This window comes from Ochotona curzoniae, unplaced genomic scaffold (assembly GCF_017591425.1).
Source record: "Ochotona curzoniae isolate NIBS_2020 unplaced genomic scaffold, NIBS_Ocur_1.0 contig_3819, whole genome shotgun sequence".
NCBI lineage: Eukaryota > Metazoa > Chordata > Mammalia > Lagomorpha > Ochotonidae > Ochotona > Ochotona curzoniae.
In genome coordinates this window covers 4,686,687-4,705,124 of record NW_024466004.1, presented here as the reverse complement: position 1 = coordinate 4,705,124, position 18,438 = coordinate 4,686,687, and the positions used below count along the sequence as shown (strand labels likewise).

The window sequence follows — 18,438 nt, the reverse complement described above, 5'->3', positions numbered from 1 at the left end:
AGTTCCTGCACAATGACTGCTCTCACCAAGATATTGCTCTCTTCCTTTTTCTTGATAGCATATAAAGAATAAATGGCAACACTGAATATCAGTTTGGAAATCATTGTTTCTATTGTACTGAATACTACCACCTGAAGGAAAGTACCTTCGCTGCTATCCTCAGAAAGAGAAGTAGATGTCACCATTGTTCTTTCTTTTTCACAAAGCTCACCTTGTAAGTGGAGCCTGATTTAATGAAATTCTTTTCCAATACATTATCCAAGGCTGGATCCAGCTCCTCACGAATGTCCTCTATGAGAAGGGGTCGGCCCAAGGAGAGGCTGTCCTCTAAGTGCGTGCGGAAGTATTTGTGATTCAGAGATGTCACCTGGAAATCAAGAATGCCTTAGTCTACCCATGTCGCAAAGAGCCTGATTCTTTCTAAGTGGACGTCAGGAGATTGGCGGGACAGGTGACTACAAATTTTAGGCACAATAAGGGAATTCTTGCTTATGAAAATAAAAATAGCAATCAAAAATCGATTTTCAAAATATAGTGGTCACGCTTTTGTTGTAGCCCTTAACAAGTAATGAGGTCTCTGATCCTTACATGGAAGAAATATCAGAGTTCTGCTCCTGGCAGATGAAAGAGAAAAAGCTAAGGGTCAAACCTTTTAAGCTTACATAGATAGCTGCTGTCACCCAGACAAAGCAAAGTCACTTGCATATTTGTGATATTTCTGTATCTTCTTAGAAGCTGATGAGATGAATAAGTTATCAAAGTAATCACAGGAATGTCAGAAAATATAAATGGAATCAAACAAAATTTTCATTCTTGCCTTCTGAATGTTAGTAACACACTGAAGAACATAACTGTTACTTTCCACAAGATCAACCCAGAAGACTAAAAAATGACTTCATATAGTCTTACGTTAAAAAAAATTAAAGAAAAATGTCTGGCGGGGTTCCTTTGTCTTTAAATTGATATTTTCTATTAGTTAAAATAGACACACAATACCAGTTGATCTTTTCTTGAGCCAATTGGCTTGGGACTCTTATTCTCCTATGATACTTCCCTTGGCCTAACTATAAGGATTCCTAAGGACTCAGTTTTCAGTTCTCAATATTGTTATATACTATTCTCTGAATAACTATTTCCTTTACATGATTGTGGATACTGTGGCAGAGTAGGTTAAAGTACCACCTATGGGGCCTGGCACAACAGCCAGGTGACTAAACTCCTCCCCTTGAATGCATCAGGATCCCAAATGGTTCGTATCCCAGCTGCTCCACTTCCCATCCAGCTCCCTGCTTGTGGCTTGGGAAAGCAGTTGAGGATGGCCCAATGCCTTGGGACCCTGGACCTACGTGGGAGACCTGGAAGAAACTCCTGGCTTTGAATCAGTTTAGCTCTGGCCATTGCGGTCACTTGGGGAATAAAGCAGCAGATGGAAGATCTTGCTCTCTCTATCTCCTCTCTGTTTATCTGCCTTTCCAATAAAAAAAAAAATACATAAATCTTTTTTTTAAAGTATTACCTATGATATTGACATTCCATGAGAGTGCTGTTTTGAGCCCCAGTTTACTCTGCTTGCAATCCAGCTCTCTGCTAATTGTGCTGGAGAAAGCTTTAGAAGATAGCTCAAATTGTTTCTTGGCCTTTTGGCTAAGATCAAGTGCAGAAGATGGCTCAAGTGCTTGAGCCCATGCTACTCAAATGGTACACCTGGATGGAGTTACCAGACACTGTAAGTCTGCCTTTCAGTAAATAACAAAATAAATCTTAAAAAAAAAAAAACGGACTAAGGAAGATCAACTGGAAGAATGAGTGATTACATGGTTTACAAAAATTAAATTTGCCTTGGTGGAAACATTTTGAAATTCCTGCATATGTGGGTGGGTCTCTAAAAAGTTCACAGAAATAAGCATTAGAGAAAATGTAAATGATTGTCAAAAAGTTTTGCAACAAAATAAACATCTTTTATTTTTTAAAGTTTAATTGTTTAACTTATTTGAGAGTTACAGGAGAGAGAGAGAGAAGTAGACCCATGCACTCATTCATGCATTCACTCCACAAACGTGTGCAATAACTAGGGCAGGTCAGGACTAAAGCCAAAAGACAAGTACTTAATCCAAGTAGGTGGCAGGAAGACAATTCTGAGAGAGAGACAGACAGACAGACAAAGAGAGAGAGAATAAATCAAGAAAAGGTCCAGGACTTGAATCCCAGGGCACTCTGAGGAATGTGGGTGTCCTAAGTGGCATCTAACATGTCACCAAATGCCTACCCACATTTATCCTTCAATTGCACTTCTCCATAATTCTTGAAGTATCCATGTGTGAAATGCTATGAAAATGAATGCGTATTTAAAATTTAAATAAGTCTACTTTGTCCTTGTTTGATTAAAAAGGTAATAACTCTAATTAAAAAAAAAAATCCTATCCCTGAAGAAAGCTGTGTTCCTGGCTCACTGGCCTTCCTCATACAACAGATATGTTGTAACGGCCTTCCTTGAGCTGACTGGGAAATGAACCTAAGCAATGAGCTTTGGCCAGCTTATTCATAAGATGAAGCAAGGTCCTGATAAGATAAAATTGGCTTACGTCCTGCTCTATTCATCCAGGGTTCAAGCTCTACTGTTGGGATTTCTTTCCTAAGAGACAAGGGTTTTTGCAACTGCTTATTTAACATTATCTTTAACCATCTTCAATACCTTCTTATTTTAAAGATGTATTTGAGAGGTAAAGTTACAGAGAGAGAAAAAGAGAGAGATCTTCCATCTGCTGGTTTATTCCCCAGAGGGCTGGGTCAGGATGAAACCAGGAACCAGGAGTTTATTGAGCAAAAATTCAGAGGCAGGAGACTTAGAAATCTGGGCCCAATGTCTATGAAATACTGAATAGCCCACTTGGGTAGTGGAACTGCAAAAAGTCAACAGTAACAAGATCCTCAAGGAAGCCAAGCATGTTGAAATCCTGTCCTTTCCTATCTAACTTTAAACTTAACACCTTATTAGACTCTAAATGCTATGTACACTCTGCCCTTCTATGTAGTGCTGTTTTGAGTCATGCTGATATGCACAGCCTTGAGTGGAGGGATTCCAATCTTGCTATTTTCTCATATGTCCAAACCCAAAGCCCAGAACAAGAGCTACATTTGATGTTGGCAAAAGCATCAGAGTAAGTGCATGAGATAGAAAGGGAGAGGATGAGATCCAGGCAGAGTGCAAAGGACAGAAAATTATCAAAGATATTGACTCATATTATGGGCACAACAATCAACAATATACATGAGCAAAATATTTATCACAGAGAGGACAATTTTGTAATTAACAAATTAAAATTTTGGACATATTACATGACTACCTGATTACTGTCATTATGCACCAAACGACACATACCTGCAAATCATTTTCTTTTTCTTTTGATTTGATCCAAGTTTTGCCTTGAGTTTGTGGGTCTATGAGGAGCGGATACCTGGTGGCCTTTGTCACAATAATGCCATTCTGAATGGAGAGATCGTCTCCAGGTAATCCCTGCAGTCCCCACTCACCAATCTACACAACAGGAAGTGGATATGTTGCTCACAAGAGATCTCTCATTAATAACTAAAAGTTTCACAATTTAAAATTCAGTTATACCTTTTTTTCCCTTGAGATATATCATTGAGATATGTCATTGGTACACAGGGGAAAAAAGCTATTAAATGTAATTCAAATAGTATTAACTTTAAAAAATAAGTTTATAACTGATATATCCTTTCTTTAATAACATAAAACTGGTAATATCCCTTTACATTGCACACAGTACTTTCAAAAGTTCATAGGAAAACAGAATTGAAATATAAACAATTTTAGACAGAATTTTTTTACTTTTTTTGTAACATGCACTCTCCATGAACTTTCTGAAGATCCCTCGTAGAGGCATGTATGGTCATATTTAGGGAAAACATTATAAATTGGTTACATTTTTAAGCCTGGTCTACAGTTAGCAGCAGTGATGCATATAATGAGATGTCAGAAAGGAAGATAAACCCCTAGGGATATGCCCCCTGGATGCTTCCCCGTCTTTGGTTCTGCCCATGTGGGATATAGGTGAAGGCAGAGGCTGAGAGAAATTAGATGAGGAAAGATGAGAAGAGACATTCTATTGGTGGGAGCTCATCAATGACAATGGCAGCTTCCCTCCATGTAGCTAATGAAACCACCAAAGAGCCAACCATTTTCCACCTTTGTCCCCCACAAAGGCCATAATTAATAAAGAATATCCTGTCCCAATTACTTTGTCAGCACCCAAATGTATCTCTAACACCTAATATATTCCCTGTAGCAGTGAGTTTAACATTGTTTGAATTGAAAGGATTAATTTTTAACTTTTTTAAATACAGAGAACATGACATCCCCTAAGGAAGCAGCAACTGGAGAGCCTATTTGCAAATCAGAAAAGCAACTCATGAATATAAATTGCCTGGAAAGCATTCATTACCACCGGTGCTCTGTGAGACCTACTGGAAATTGACGACGGTATCAAATTCCCAGCAAGCGAGGTTCGTGTGATAGGACACACTATCATTACTCAGTGACATAAGAACATGCTGCTGTGTTATTGGACACTAAGAAAGACAGTGAATATTAGTCATCGGGGAAATGCAAATCAAAACCACAAGGAGATATCACCTCACCCTAATTAGAATGACTATAATCAGAAAGACAAAAAAAAAAATAACAAATACTGGAGAACATGAGGAGAAAGAGGAGATTCTCACACCCTGTTGGTGGGGATATAAACTAGTACAGCCAATAGGGGCACCTGGAGGAAGCGTTATCAAAGACCCGAGAATAAGACTACGATATGATTCAGTAACGCCACCACCAGGTATATAACCAAAAGAAAGAAAATCATGATATCAAAGAGATAGCTGTGCTCCTATGTTAATGCAACTCTGTTCACAACAGCCAAAATAAGGCACCATCCCCAGGTATTCATCAATAGATAAATGGGTAAAAGTACACACACACACACAGTGGAGTATTATGCTGCCCACAAGAACAAAGTCCTGCCATTTGCTGCACAGGGATAAACCAGGGAGGACATTATGTTTAGTGAAGTGAGCCAAGCACAGGAACACCACATGATCTCACTCATGTGGAAGCTAAATAAATGAATTTTACTCAAATAGAACAGCCATTATCACGGGCTAGGAAGGTGAAAGGGGAGGGGCAATTGTAGAGAGATTGGTTATCAAGTACAAAAACACATAGAGCAGGGAACAGTTCTAGTTTTCTATAGCATTGTAGAGTAGCTATAATGGACAACATTTTATTGCGTGTATTTTAAGACAGTTAACAAAAAAAGATAAATGTTTGAGGTGATACATATGGTAATAAATCTCTGCTGACCATTTCATACTGTATAAGAATCAAAATATCACACTGCACTTCATATCAGATAGGTACAAATTTTTATGTGATAATTGAAAACAGAGGTAGGCTACAGGTTGCAAGGGATGTAGGCAATAGGTACAACAGTGAGGCTGCTGTCTGGGGCTGCAAATATCTCGCATTTCAGTGTCGGGGTTTGAGCTCAAGCTCTACTCTCAATTCCAGCTTCTTGCTAATGCACACTCTGGGAGCAGTAACAACTCAAGTACTTGGGTCCCTCCATCCACATGGTGGATTAGGTTCCCACCCTCTGAAGGAGTAACCAGGGGATGGGAGAAGCAAGGAATCTCTCTTCCCTTCTCTCCTCTACCCCTTCCTTGCATCTCTCAAATACAAGAAATGGATTTTAAATATTTTAAAAATGAATAATAAATTTAAAAAAGACATTTAGAGATTAAAGTCACCAGCATGTAGGGTTGAAATAATGCCTACATTTGTCTAAAATCCTTGAAAGGGAATATGACTTCACAAGAGTGGTGTAAGTAATGGAAAGTTATAAGAGCACCATGCTGGTAAGCTCCTAATTCAGGAATGATCTTTTAGTTTATAGCAGTGCAGTCGGTTTAATTTGAAAGCAAAATTTTTTAAAATAAAAAGAAAACTCTATACAACAGAAAAAATTCTTTATTTTTGTCTTACTTCTTAAACAGTTTCAAAGAAATCTTTTCAAGCAAATGAAACAGGTTTTTTTCTTTCCATCAGAGAGAAATAAAATAAAACCCAAACGGAAGTAGTAGAAGGACAGGAAGACTTACAGTTGGAGGATCCACCAGCATTGAAATCAGATTCAGGTTTTCAGTGAAAGGAATTTTCCTTGCTTTCAATTCGATCTCCCATTGTTCTTTCAGCAAATAGTTCCTAAATATCTGGTTGAAAGGCCCGAGGTAGGAGAGGAAGCCAGTGCACAGCAGAATATCGCCCACAAGCCTGTGAAGGGGAACACATGCAGTCCTCCACACACTGAGTCACGGGGCACATTTCATACTCCCCTAGGAAGGAATCCAGAAGGCTATTGCTGCAGCTTTGCTTTGTGAAGGGGATGATGTGAAAAGGAGCCCCCCACACCTGGAGAGGTATGAGGATGGCCACATGTGGGTAGGGTCAGTCAGAAGGAAGGAAGATTCCCGAAGGCCCTAAACCCAGACACTTGGTGCCTCAAGGAAAATCACCTCTTCTCATCCCATGTGCCCCAGTCTGGTTCAGATTTGGTCTTGTGTTGAACTATTTCTTCCCTCTTCCCACCAATCCCCCGAATCCTTCCACCACCCAGTTCCCTACTGCTCTCCCATTCCCGGACACCAGGCAATGCACCCTTGCAACCAAAATGAATCATTGCTCCACACTCTGGACATTGCTGAGGAAAGGACAGTGACCTGGAGAGCGCATCTGGGTTGTTCCGGCCAAGTCACTGAAAACCCACATTGCTGAACCACACCTAAAAACTCTCCTCTATCTCTTTCCCTCCCTCCATCCCTCCCCCCTTCCCCACTCCTCCCCCACCCCCTACACTCTCTGAGGCTGTATGCACTTTCCCAGGTGATAAGATTCAGGAATCGACCGGTGAAAATTAAGGAGATGTGGGCTCCAACATGGGAGTGGGCTTTACATGCGCTAATGTCATCAAGAGATGGCATTTGGGTTCATGACTAAACTAAGAGGGGAAATTATTTTTAACATAAACCAAAATTCATACCTATTAATCTGAGCTTTAAATTCTTTACTTTGCTGGGTCCACCGGACTTTTTCTCCACTCAGCCCATCAATGAGAGTGGAAGCCGCCTGCATCTTTTTCCGGCACATGTCAGCATCATTGAGCAAATCCTGCATTCAGAAAGAGCCAATGTCTTAAGAACTGGGCCCTTCCATATTAATTTGTAAGGCAGGGGGAAGGGGACGTGTGGCGCAAGAGCTTTCCTGGCTAATCTTCCTTCTGCAAGCACCAACATCCCATCTGGGCACTGCTTTGTGTCCTGGCTGCCCCACCTCTAATGCAGTTTCCTGCTTATAGCCTGAGAAACCAGCGGAGGATGGCCCACAGCCTTGGGACCCTGCACCCATGTAGGAGACCCAGAAACTCCAAGTTTCTGGTGGTCTCACCTCCAGCCATTGCAGCCATTTGGAGAGTGAACCAATGGATGAAAAAAGCTCTTTCTGCCTCTCCCTGTCTCAAAAATCTGGCTATCCAATAAAAATAAATAAGTCTTGAGAGAGGAAGGAAGGAAGGAAGGAAGGAAGGGAGGAAGGAAGGAAGGAAGAAAGGCAGGCAGGCATAAATCTCCACATGCTGGTTTACTCCCCAAATGTGTGGGGTCAGAGCTGAGCCAGGCTGAGCTAGCCAGAAGCCTAGAACTCAATCCAGGTCTCCCAAAAGGATGATGAGCCTCAATAACTTAAGCTATTATCTGTTGCCTCCTGTGGTGTCTTAGACAGGAAGTGGAGGAACCAGGACTTGAATTCAGGTACCTCACTATGGGATGCAAACATATTCACCACTGCACCAAATGCCCATCCCTCAAAGACTTTTAAGCACTTGGTTAAACATCTGTCATAGAGGCTGGTGTTGTGGTGCGGGGGATTAGGTCACTATCTGGGATGCTGGCATCTCCTATCAGAGCATAAGACCAAGTCCTGGCTGTTGCAGCTCCAATCAAGCTACCTGCTAGGGTGCCTGGAAAAACAGTGGCAGACGACAGCCAAGTACTGAGGCCCCTGCCACTCACGTGCAAGACCCAGATGGAATTCTGGGCTCCTGATTTCAGCATGATCCAGCCCTGGGCTTTTTAGGTATTTAGGGAGTGAGCCAGCAGAAGGAAAATCTCTCTATCTGTCTACCCCCAGTCTTTATCATTATGCCTTTCTAAATAAATACTTTTAAGAAAATTATTATATTCATACATAAAAAAATTTGAGGTCTCTTGTGTGCCTGGATGTTTTTATACTGTCAAAGAAAGTAACATGTCGTTAAAGATTCAATTGAGAAGAAAATTTAAGATGGCTTCTTCCATTAAGCTACACATCACAAAAATTAAAAAATTCTATACGTTATACTATAAATTTAGGAGAAACATAGCTATTTTAATTTTAACGATGCATAGGGAAATCTCTTAGTTTGAAAAAAATAAGTATAATCTAAAGTCTAAATGTGAGCAAAACTTTGCATATTACATTTTGATTTATTCCATGCATACTGCTTTTATCTCAGGAAGTTTCAAGAAGAGTAATCTTGTGAGACAGAATCCATGTCACACAAAATTAAAATAATATTACTATTAAACAGAATCATACTGACAAAATATACTGTTCCAGTTTTGGATTTAATAAGTATCCTGAGTTCTTTGTCATTTGCAAAATACTTTCTCCCAGCGAAATTCCTTATACCAGAAGTGTGCTGTAGTCAGATTTCTCACAGATCATAAGAACCAATTGTTAAACTTTGAAAAAATTTGTGAACTGCAGTTAAATACAACTATTATTTAAAACTAAATTATGTAAACGTACAGCTAAAAAATTATACTGAAAGCAAAGATAACCAATAAGAAAAACTCATCACTTTCAAATAGTTTGCTTTGCAGTATTAACCATGCTCCTGAGAATATTCAAGCCACCATATCTTTTTTTTTCACTTTCTTTTTTTTTTATTGTTATTAACATTGTATTATGTGATACAGTTTTATAGGCACTGGGGATTCCCCCCACCCCTCCCATACCCCTCCCCCCATAGTGGATTCTTCCACCTTGCTGCATAACCACAGTTCAAGTTCAGTTGAGATTCCTTCATTGCAAGCATATACCTAGCATAAAGTCCAGCGTCTTATTGTCCAGATAACTTCAGTGAAGCCACCATATCTTAAAATTGGGGTAACAGTGTACACTGTGGTGCTGCTTTGTATCTCCATTCAAATCTATAAAATCTCCTCTCAAGGTCACACTGTTACATACTTTTTAAGCTTTATTTATTTTTAAAGATGTATTTTAGCAGCAGAACAGCAGAGATAAAGAGACAGGGACATACATACACTCATAGAGACAGGGAGCTCTTCCATCCATTGGTCCACTGTCCAAATACCAGGAGTTGGGCCAGGCCAAAGTCAGAAGCCAGGAACTCATAGTTTGGAACTCCCACACTGGTGGCAGGGCCCAAGTGCTTGGACCACCCTCTGCTACCTCCTAGAATGTGCGTTCACAGGAAGCAGAGCCAGGATAAGAGCTGGACACTCCGCTGCAGGATGCAGATGTCCCAAACAGTATTTCATCTGCTGTCCCCAATGTCTACTCCCACACTAGTAGTTAAAATTGGCAGTAGTGGGAATATTAACACCACTAGAAGACTAGAAATACTGGAGATAATGGCTTTTCTTCTCCGTCCCATTATCACCTACCACCTTCCAGAGCTGAGACATTTATCAAACCTCACCACTGCTGACAACCCACCTCAAGAGGTCATATCAGGATCCCCATGGTACAGGTCAAGAGAGGACAACTGCCTTAAATTGCACAATCAATAAAATGTCTGGGCTGGATCTTGAACTCAGGTTTCTCACTCCAAAGCCAGTACTCTATGTGATATCACCGCTTTCTCTTACAGACACAGGATTAAGAACACAAAAATAAATTTTGAGAATCTAAGACCCAAAGCAGGTAGACACAGCCAGTGAGCAGACGCATTTGGGAAAGTATCTTTTCATCACAATATTAACTGCCAAGGTTTCTAGTTGGGTCAAGTCTAAGTTTGTCATGTTAGTCATTTTGTGTCATTCATCTCACCATTTTCTCATTCATTGCAGCATCAAACTTGGCTTGCACTTTATCCAGCTCAGCTTGCTTTTCATCCAGCAGTGCCTGTGCCTTCCCTAATTCAGCATTAGCAACTGCCAACCGGCCTTCCTGCTTGGCCAGGTTTGCCTGAAAAAGAAAGAAGAGATGATTCCTGCAGCCACATTTGTTGCATGAAACATTCATGATTCCAATTAACAAATAGCAACATAAATTACATAATTTTTTTGTGGTAGATAGTACTTTGGAGGTCATTTGTTTCAGTGCTGCCTGCTAGGAAAGCAGAGTTTTGGGGGATAATCAATAATTCTTTTTCTTTTTAATTATTAATGTTCCATGTTACAAATACGGAGAGCACAGCAATATACACAGCAATATACAGAAAAGAGAGCCAAAATTATCCTTAGTTTTTACTCAGAAGCAATCTATGAGTATTAAGTAAATAAATAGATAAATTATCTTTTGACTTTTTTCATTTAACATGGCATAATTATTTTCCACATCCTTAAACCATTTTCATTAACATTATATAGCTGAGTCATACTCCATATTTTGAATATTTTATTTACTTAGCCCTTCTACTTTCATACATTTCTTACTTTCCTTCTAAGTTAAATTTTTAAAAATAATTCTGTGCTAAGTATTATTGAATGTACAAGCAACTTGGATTATTTGGGGGGATAACAGTCTTTGAAATGAAATAATTGCAACAAGTTGTTTTTTTCTTTGCCTTACAATATGGTAATTTCTGTTTCTTGTATTTTTTAAATAGTTATTCAGAGAAATAATGTAGGCCCAGAGTTTTCTGGCAAAGTTTTTCTGCTCATTTTTCTTTCTCAATATTTGATTTATTTGAGTTTAACCCTTTTCCCAGAAAACATTATTTCATTTAGATTTCTAATGTGTTTACATAAAACTGCAAATTTTTTGTGTGTGTTTTTTTTAGTTAGTTAAATACAAATGCTTATGATATTTACGGATCTATCATTCTATCCTCATTTGTTTTGGTGTTTTCTTCTCCATTAGATTAGATTTTCCAGAAATATATCTTTGTAGTTCATGGCTGCAAAATATCAGTTCTTAAGATTTATCCACCCATTCATTCTTGTGTTTTTCTATAATCGTTAATGTCATTTTTGTTCGCTCTGTTCTGTCAGCTCTGTATGTGTGCTTGTGAGTGAGGCTGTGCTTTAACTTGTAAGCAGAATGTTGTATGTCTCCAATCCATGTAGGGATTGTATACGTGCCTTTCGGGGTCACACATATATCACAAAAGTGTTGATAACTAGCTCATTCTCCTCATTTCCTAAACGGAAGTGATATTGTTTTTAAAAATGCAAACTTCCTGGTTTTATTGCTTACCATTTGAAAATGAGGCACCAGGAATTTTTGCTTGGGAGAATTAAACCAAACTCCTTTTTCCGTATTGAACAGAATCGACTTTAGTAAATGTTTCTGGGACACTAGAAAGAACTTTCTATTATTTGTTAACATTCTAGAAGTTTAATAATAAGTCAGCTCAACTTTAAAAATAACATTGTATGAAATTGCTACATAAATATTCATTGACCTCTACTCGGACTGACTCTAATTTGTAGTCCCCAAGTGCAAAATCAAAAGGTTGAGTGCCTTGTTAAAATATTAAAAATTTCAAGAACACAACAACAGAGCATTAAACCAAAGGAGGTTCCTTTAAACCCAGGCCTCGTGTGCGTATCTGCACAGCTGACCCTGCCGCCCACAAGGTCTACCCAAGACTGACAGCAAAGTGCAACAATCTCAGATGACAATGCCGGGTTTCATCTTTACTCAGAAGACAAATAGGTGTTGCTTATGTAATTTGATAGTAGGTTATTTATTGTGTAAAGCATTATGATAATTGAATTTTCACTGTAGATCACAATTTTTATCAGTAAGAAACATCTCTCTTTTCGTGTGCCTGGCTTCTTGAGTTCTACACTGATGGTAGCTCTGCTTTCACAACATTTTTGTTTTCAGGTGTCTTTGTTATCTTTCCTCATCATTTTCCTTGGTGAAATCTCATTTATTTTTTTAAATTTAATTTCTGTGTTTTTTTTTAATCAAGATTGCTTCTGTACAGAGTTTAAAGAGGTAGCCCATTCTATAAGAGCTTTATGAAAAACAGCAGCCCTCTGTCCACCTACTTAGCATCTTCTATTCCACAGAACAAGCACAACTCCTTTAGCTAAGGTGGGCACTGGGGGATGAGCGCCAACAGGTGGGGTCCACATGTAGTACAAATCTAAGTGGTATTTTATGAATTCTCCTACTCCTAAAAATGCCTATTTCCTCTGATGTAAAGGACAGTCTGGCAGGGTATAGATGTGTTGTGTGTGTGTGTGAGCTAAGTTGCATCCCTAAGAATGCTTTTCTCCCCTCAAACAAAGAAAGCTGCTCTGCCCTTCCCTCAATTCTTAGACCACAGCAATTTCCTTGTGAAAATCGCATGTGTTTCTTCATCTTCTAGCATTTAGAGTTGCGGAAGGTGTACAACATCCTCAGTTTTAAAAAGGAATTTTTAAAAATTGATTCTTGGATTACACATAAGATTATCTTTGAAATTTTAAATACTTCTAGGTCTAGATCCTGCTTTTTGTGTTTTGCTTGGAATGCAGTGATTGAATTCAGTCTCCAAAACCTACATGCAAGCTTTAATGAAATGGTAAGTTCTCTTTTATGACAGCTTGATTATTATTCCTAATAAATTTATTTCCTGAAGAAGTAAATAAGTTGGTTTTAGTTAACTGTTTACATTGCTAAGAAACACAAGTATGTAACAGATATAAAAATAAATGAGAAATATTGAGAGGATGTAGAGAAAAAAAGGAAAAAGTGATAATAGGATACCTGCCTCTACTAGCTAAATTATGCCTTATCTTTCAACCGCAATGATATCAATGATCAATTTGACTAAACATTGATTTACTAGAAAGAGATAAAATGTTACCTTCAGAGGCAGCACCTCCCTATTAATGCCATAAAATGTTGCCATAGCAAGTGTCCAGGACAGTAGACCAGCCACATTCCCACAGACTTTTTTGGCACTGTCGAAAGTGTAATCATCCATATTAAAATACGGCTGTAGTAACTCAACAGTCTCTTCATTTATAGTGTCCTTGGGGAACTGCTGAAGGCTAAACAGGAATCCTGTTGCACTCATCAACTGAAAAATAGTACCACAAACTGTGAGGTCTGGGAGAAAACAAAATCCTTTCTTCCTGTGCTAACATGTATCTCCCAATTGCATTTTTTCCCCCAAAGAGGTAATATTGATTTGGTTTAAACATTCAAAATAGATCGTTGGCAAAACTTAACCAAATCTGTAAATTATATCTTGCCTTCTGATTTCCATGGTAAACAACAACAACAACAACAACAAACACCCTCAAGTTTCCTGTCCTGGTAAGCACCAACAGACTCATAGTTTTGTTTTTTGTTTTTTGTTTGTTTGTTGGTTGGTTAGTCTTTTTGGGAGACTGGACTGGATTGGCACCAAAGCTATGCCAATACTAACCACTAGTTCATGGTTCCAGACAGATTTCATAAAACAAAGGCGTTTGGCGTAGGTGATGTGTGTGATGTCCACATCCCATATTGGGATGCTGGGGTCTCTGTAATGCTGGAATCCAGCCCATGCCTTCACTTTCAATTCAGCTGTTTATGTGCATTCTAGAAGGCAGCAGATGATATTTTGAACACTTGGGTCCCTGCCACCCATGTGGGAGATCTGGGTTGAGTGTCCAACTGCCGGATTCAGTTAGGCCCAGCTCCCACTGTTGTGAGCATTTGGGGACACAACCTGTAGATAGAAACTCTCTCTTTCTCTGTTATTCTGTGTGTTGAATCAATTAGTTAAGGCACTCATCTTTAAAATTTAGCCCTGCTTATATTAGTTTAATTCTTAACTACATAATGACCCATTATTGTCTACCAGCTGGTCTGGTCTTTATTGAGTATCTATATTGAGCATATTGAGCGTCCTAGGCCAGGGACACCTGATGCCTTGAGAAGACTGACACAGACAGATGTTATTTCTTACCTTTAATGACTCGCCCCACGATGGCTTACAACAAGGTTTCTCTGGATCCATAGTAACAGGGTCGATTTTCTTTTGGAACAGCAACAGCACACAGTCCATGATTCTCATAATAAGATGCGGTGGTTTAGCAAGTTTCCTGACTGTGGCAATATCATTTGGTTTGATAGTCTGTATTTGGAATAAAGAATCAACTCACTTTTTGTTGAGTAATATTAATCACCTTATTTTAAAATAATTAATGTAAAAAACTATATATATATATATATATATATTTCCCACTTTCTAACATTATCTCCTCAGGAGTTTGAATTCCAAGATTTTTGCTCCATAGCTCTCAGATGAGCCTGTTTTTGCTTTTATTTTTTTTTTCCTCCCGTTCTTCCTAACTAATTGGCTTGCAGTGTCACTACAATTCATCGTCTACCTCCCCAGAACTATTATGTATAGAGGACTTGCATCTTCAAAGCACAGCCCACGTCATGTATGGATATGAAGAGAGACAAAAGTCTTGAATCTCAGAAACACCACCTTTAGTCTTAGCTTCCTGTCTATAAAAGGGAGAGGAACTAGAACATGAGAGAGGTTATTGTAACATATAATTTTAAAGATATTTCTGAATGTTTAAGTTGCTTTTTTTGGAAACATTTATTTATTTGAAAGGCAGAGACGCAGAAAGGGGAAGAAAAGCAAAGAAATTCTTCCATTCACTGGTTTACTCCACAATGTATGCCGCCGCTATTCTAGGCCACATTAGATAGGAACTGGGTACTCCATCTATTCTCCCACATGGGTGGCAGTGCCCAAGCACTGGGGAGGCATCTTCTGCTGCCTTCCTAGGTACATTAGAGGGAAGCTGGGTGGGAAACAGAACTGTCAGGACTACAGCCAGTGTTCTGATGTGGCAGCACTGGGCCGCACTGATCCCTCAGAATTGAGTTTAGATAAAGACACAGCTTGATACTTAAGGCAGAAAGGACTGGGAGAACATATGGTCAATAAAATGACCTAAGACTCATTTAGTTCAATGATCTATCTTTTCTGTAACTATAGGACCCATTAAGAAAATTGTATGAAATGAATTTCACATTTATTCATTCACTTAGTAATTATTGGCATTCTTCCAAGTAAAACAAAACAAAACAAAATAGCTTTTCCTTCATGACAGTGAAAACAGAATTATCTCACATAAGGATATCTATCATGATGGGAACATGGAGGTGAAATGAAAACAGAGTAAGGTTCAGAAGAACTAAAAACTTTCTGGAAGGAGTGAAATCTGAGCCCAGCTCTGGAGAGTAACTTCTTTCTCAGGGGAAAAAAAAATGTTAGGAAAAGCATTTCTAGCAGAGTGTGGACACATTTAAAGGTAACATACCATGGTCCTTCCAGAAGCCTACAGGTGCTTCTGAATGCCCGAATCATGCTGAGAACAAGAGACATAGTCCAAGGGGAAGACAGGAGCCAGGTTATCCGCAGTGGCAGAAGTGCCAATATTTATAGAGCATGTTTTATGTGCTGAGCCAACTGTATTGATCACTTGCAATGCTCACATGGATCCTTCAAGGATCAATGGAGACCCAAGCAAGTGAAGTGTGTTTACTCCACATCATCTGCCTATGAAGTGGTGATCATGAAAGGCAGAGGTGTGCCACTCTCGCCTCACAGCGGCGGGTGCCTAGCTTAGGGCATTGTCTTAGCAGAACCTGGAGCCAAGAGAACATGTGGCTTTCCTTGGAAAAAGAAGAGTATGACATAACCTGCACAGGATACTGGAAAAGCCAAGAAGACTCTTGATGGGACCTTAACCCCTCAGGCTAGAGTTTGGGCTATTAATCACCAGCAGTATTTCTCAGTTTTCACACCATAAGATTGATTTATAAAATGAAAATAATAGATTGCAATAAGTGAGATTTAAAAAAAATACCTAGAACTTAGAGAACTGAAACAATGGAAATATTTGTTTTCAGTTTCAGATAAAACACATTAGGAATTCAGTTCAGTTTTCAGAACACTCAGTTCCACAGTTAACCATTCCATTGCATGGAATGAAGCGAGGAGCCCACAAGACCAGGAGGGATAAACAGTGCAGGGCTCACATTCAGGGCTGCCTCCGCTTCTTCCAGCGCAGGTCTGGCGGCCTCCAGCTTGGTTTCAGCTTTCACTTTCTCGCTATCAATTTCATCCACTATTTTTTGGGCTTTGTCTTTTACCTCCTGGACTTCATTTTTCACTTTGGCTGAAGCCTGAGCACTTATTGTGACTTCTGCTAATACCTGTTATATTGAGAAAAATGTGAAAAAAGAGAGATATCTTTTAGGCAAAATGTATGGATCTGAACAGCCACAGATTAGTTACGCAATATAATTGAAACAGATAAAGACAAATTCATTCCCTATCTAAATCATCTATATTTTAAGTACACTAAAACAATCCCTTAGCACAATTCCTGTACTCCTCCATTTTCTAAGCTTTTAATGCATAAACATTTGCATTTTTCTACTGTATAAATTTCTGGAAAATTAAAACAAGTCAAGAAAGTATGATGGAATAAGGTCAGACACTCATATTAGGGCTTGTGTAATAAGAAACACAGTTAATGTTTATTGAGTGCTTACCATATGCCAGCAATTGCTAAGTGTCTCCCCTATGGTATCGTGTTCATCTTGGTAACTGGCTATAAGGGTCAAGGCTTAAGTGTCTACTCTTAGCTGACTCACAGAGGAAGCTGGGAAGAGGCTGAGTCAGGTGGGTGTAGACAAAGGAGCACCACATATTTCCCCAGTCTCCTAAGAAGTGCTCATAGTTGAACAAACATATTGAATGGTGAACATTAGTATAACAGAACTAATCAGGTTCTGCCCTATTTTACTTTTTTAATCACATTTTAAATTAATCATTCTTTCATATGGAAAGATTTCCCCAGCAGTAGTGATGGAACGAATGCAAACTCACTTCATCTGCTTTGACAGAAGCCACGGCCAGTTCCTTCTCCTTTATTGCAAGGTCCTGTGAGAGTTTAGCCACAGATTCGCTGGCCTCCATGAGCTTATCAAGACCTTCACAAAGACACACACAGACGCTCATGTTGAGTAAATGTGTACCCCTTCAGCAAAATCGGGGTCAAAATTTACTGCTTAGATGGCAGTGGATGGAGACTGTAATATGGCCAGAGTCCTAAAATGCAGACTTATCTTGGGAGCAATAACCTTGATCCTGTTTCTGAGAGTTCCAATAAGGGGCGGGGCGCGGTGGTGAAACTCAAACAAAACGGGGCTTTTTAATCCCATCTAGTGGCTCTTAAGGAAAAGTCGTTATGCTGTATTGAATAAAGTCAGGCTACCCCTGAAAACTTATTTGATGAACTCATATTTTCCTTGACTTCATAAATGATTTGTAGCAATCACTGTTTTGCCTTTAAATCAAACTGCAGCTGAGATGACAAATGAGAAGATGCGTTAACATTTGTGTGAGCATCTTTGCCATAAAAATGAAAATGACTACTAAAATGTATATAACTGATTCTGAGATTTTTTTTTTCCAACACCGAAGAGCAAAATAGCTGGTTAACTGAATGTCTCACGTTCCAATTACATTGTAGATAGTGGTATATTGGTAAATTTAAACATGTAGGTCTCTGGGAAGGAGATGCGAGGAGAGGCACTCATCTGTCTGTTTTCCAGTTCCCATCTATGACTGTCCCCACCCTAGCAACTCAAGTTATTAGGAGATCCTCAGCAGTATACTAGTATACCCTATTTCCACCAAACAGATGGTGTAAAAATGAGCTCAAGAACACCAATAACAGTAAAACAAAGCAAAAATAATAAAGCAGCAATGATTTTTAAAATACATGTGGCCTTTGCATTTAATTTAATTAATTATATGCATATATAATTAAATTTTCACTAAATATGATGTTTAACAAACAGATCATAACATTCCTAAAAATTTTACAACTGGCTCTCTCAAAAGCCAGTATGTGTCAAAATCTATCCTAGTGCATGAGACAAAAAAAAAAAAAAAATAGCTGCAAGAAGGGAGTCGTGAGCAAAATCATAGAGAGACTAATCTCTTTCATGATGTTTCCATCATCACCACAATATCACAGCCCTGAGAGCTCAATAACTCCATGTGACCAAGTTTTATTTAGGAGAAATGAAAATAATGAAGACATTTTGGCTGGTTT

General features: G+C 38.9%; 1 protein-coding gene across 2 annotated transcripts in view; it reads right to left on the bottom strand.

The window, feature by feature from the left end:
• DNAH8 (dynein axonemal heavy chain 8) overlaps window positions 1-18,438 on the bottom strand; it is a 288,139-nt gene that overhangs the window by 92,069 nt on the left and 177,632 nt on the right. For both annotated transcript variants that reach the window (XM_040982961.1, XM_040982963.1), the window contains exons 63-71: window positions 17,205-17,308; window positions 16,349-16,525; window positions 14,253-14,420; window positions 13,161-13,376; window positions 10,184-10,321; window positions 7,113-7,240; window positions 6,175-6,346; window positions 3,380-3,535; window positions 212-367 (exon numbers count right to left, since the gene is read on the bottom strand). In XM_040982961.1, coding sequence (XP_040838895.1) covers window positions 212-367; window positions 3,380-3,535; window positions 6,175-6,346; window positions 7,113-7,240; window positions 10,184-10,321; window positions 13,161-13,376; window positions 14,253-14,420; window positions 16,349-16,525; window positions 17,205-17,308 — 1,415 coding nt within the window. The remainder of the gene's footprint in view (window positions 1-211; window positions 368-3,379; window positions 3,536-6,174; window positions 6,347-7,112; window positions 7,241-10,183; window positions 10,322-13,160; window positions 13,377-14,252; window positions 14,421-16,348; window positions 16,526-17,204; window positions 17,309-18,438) is intronic.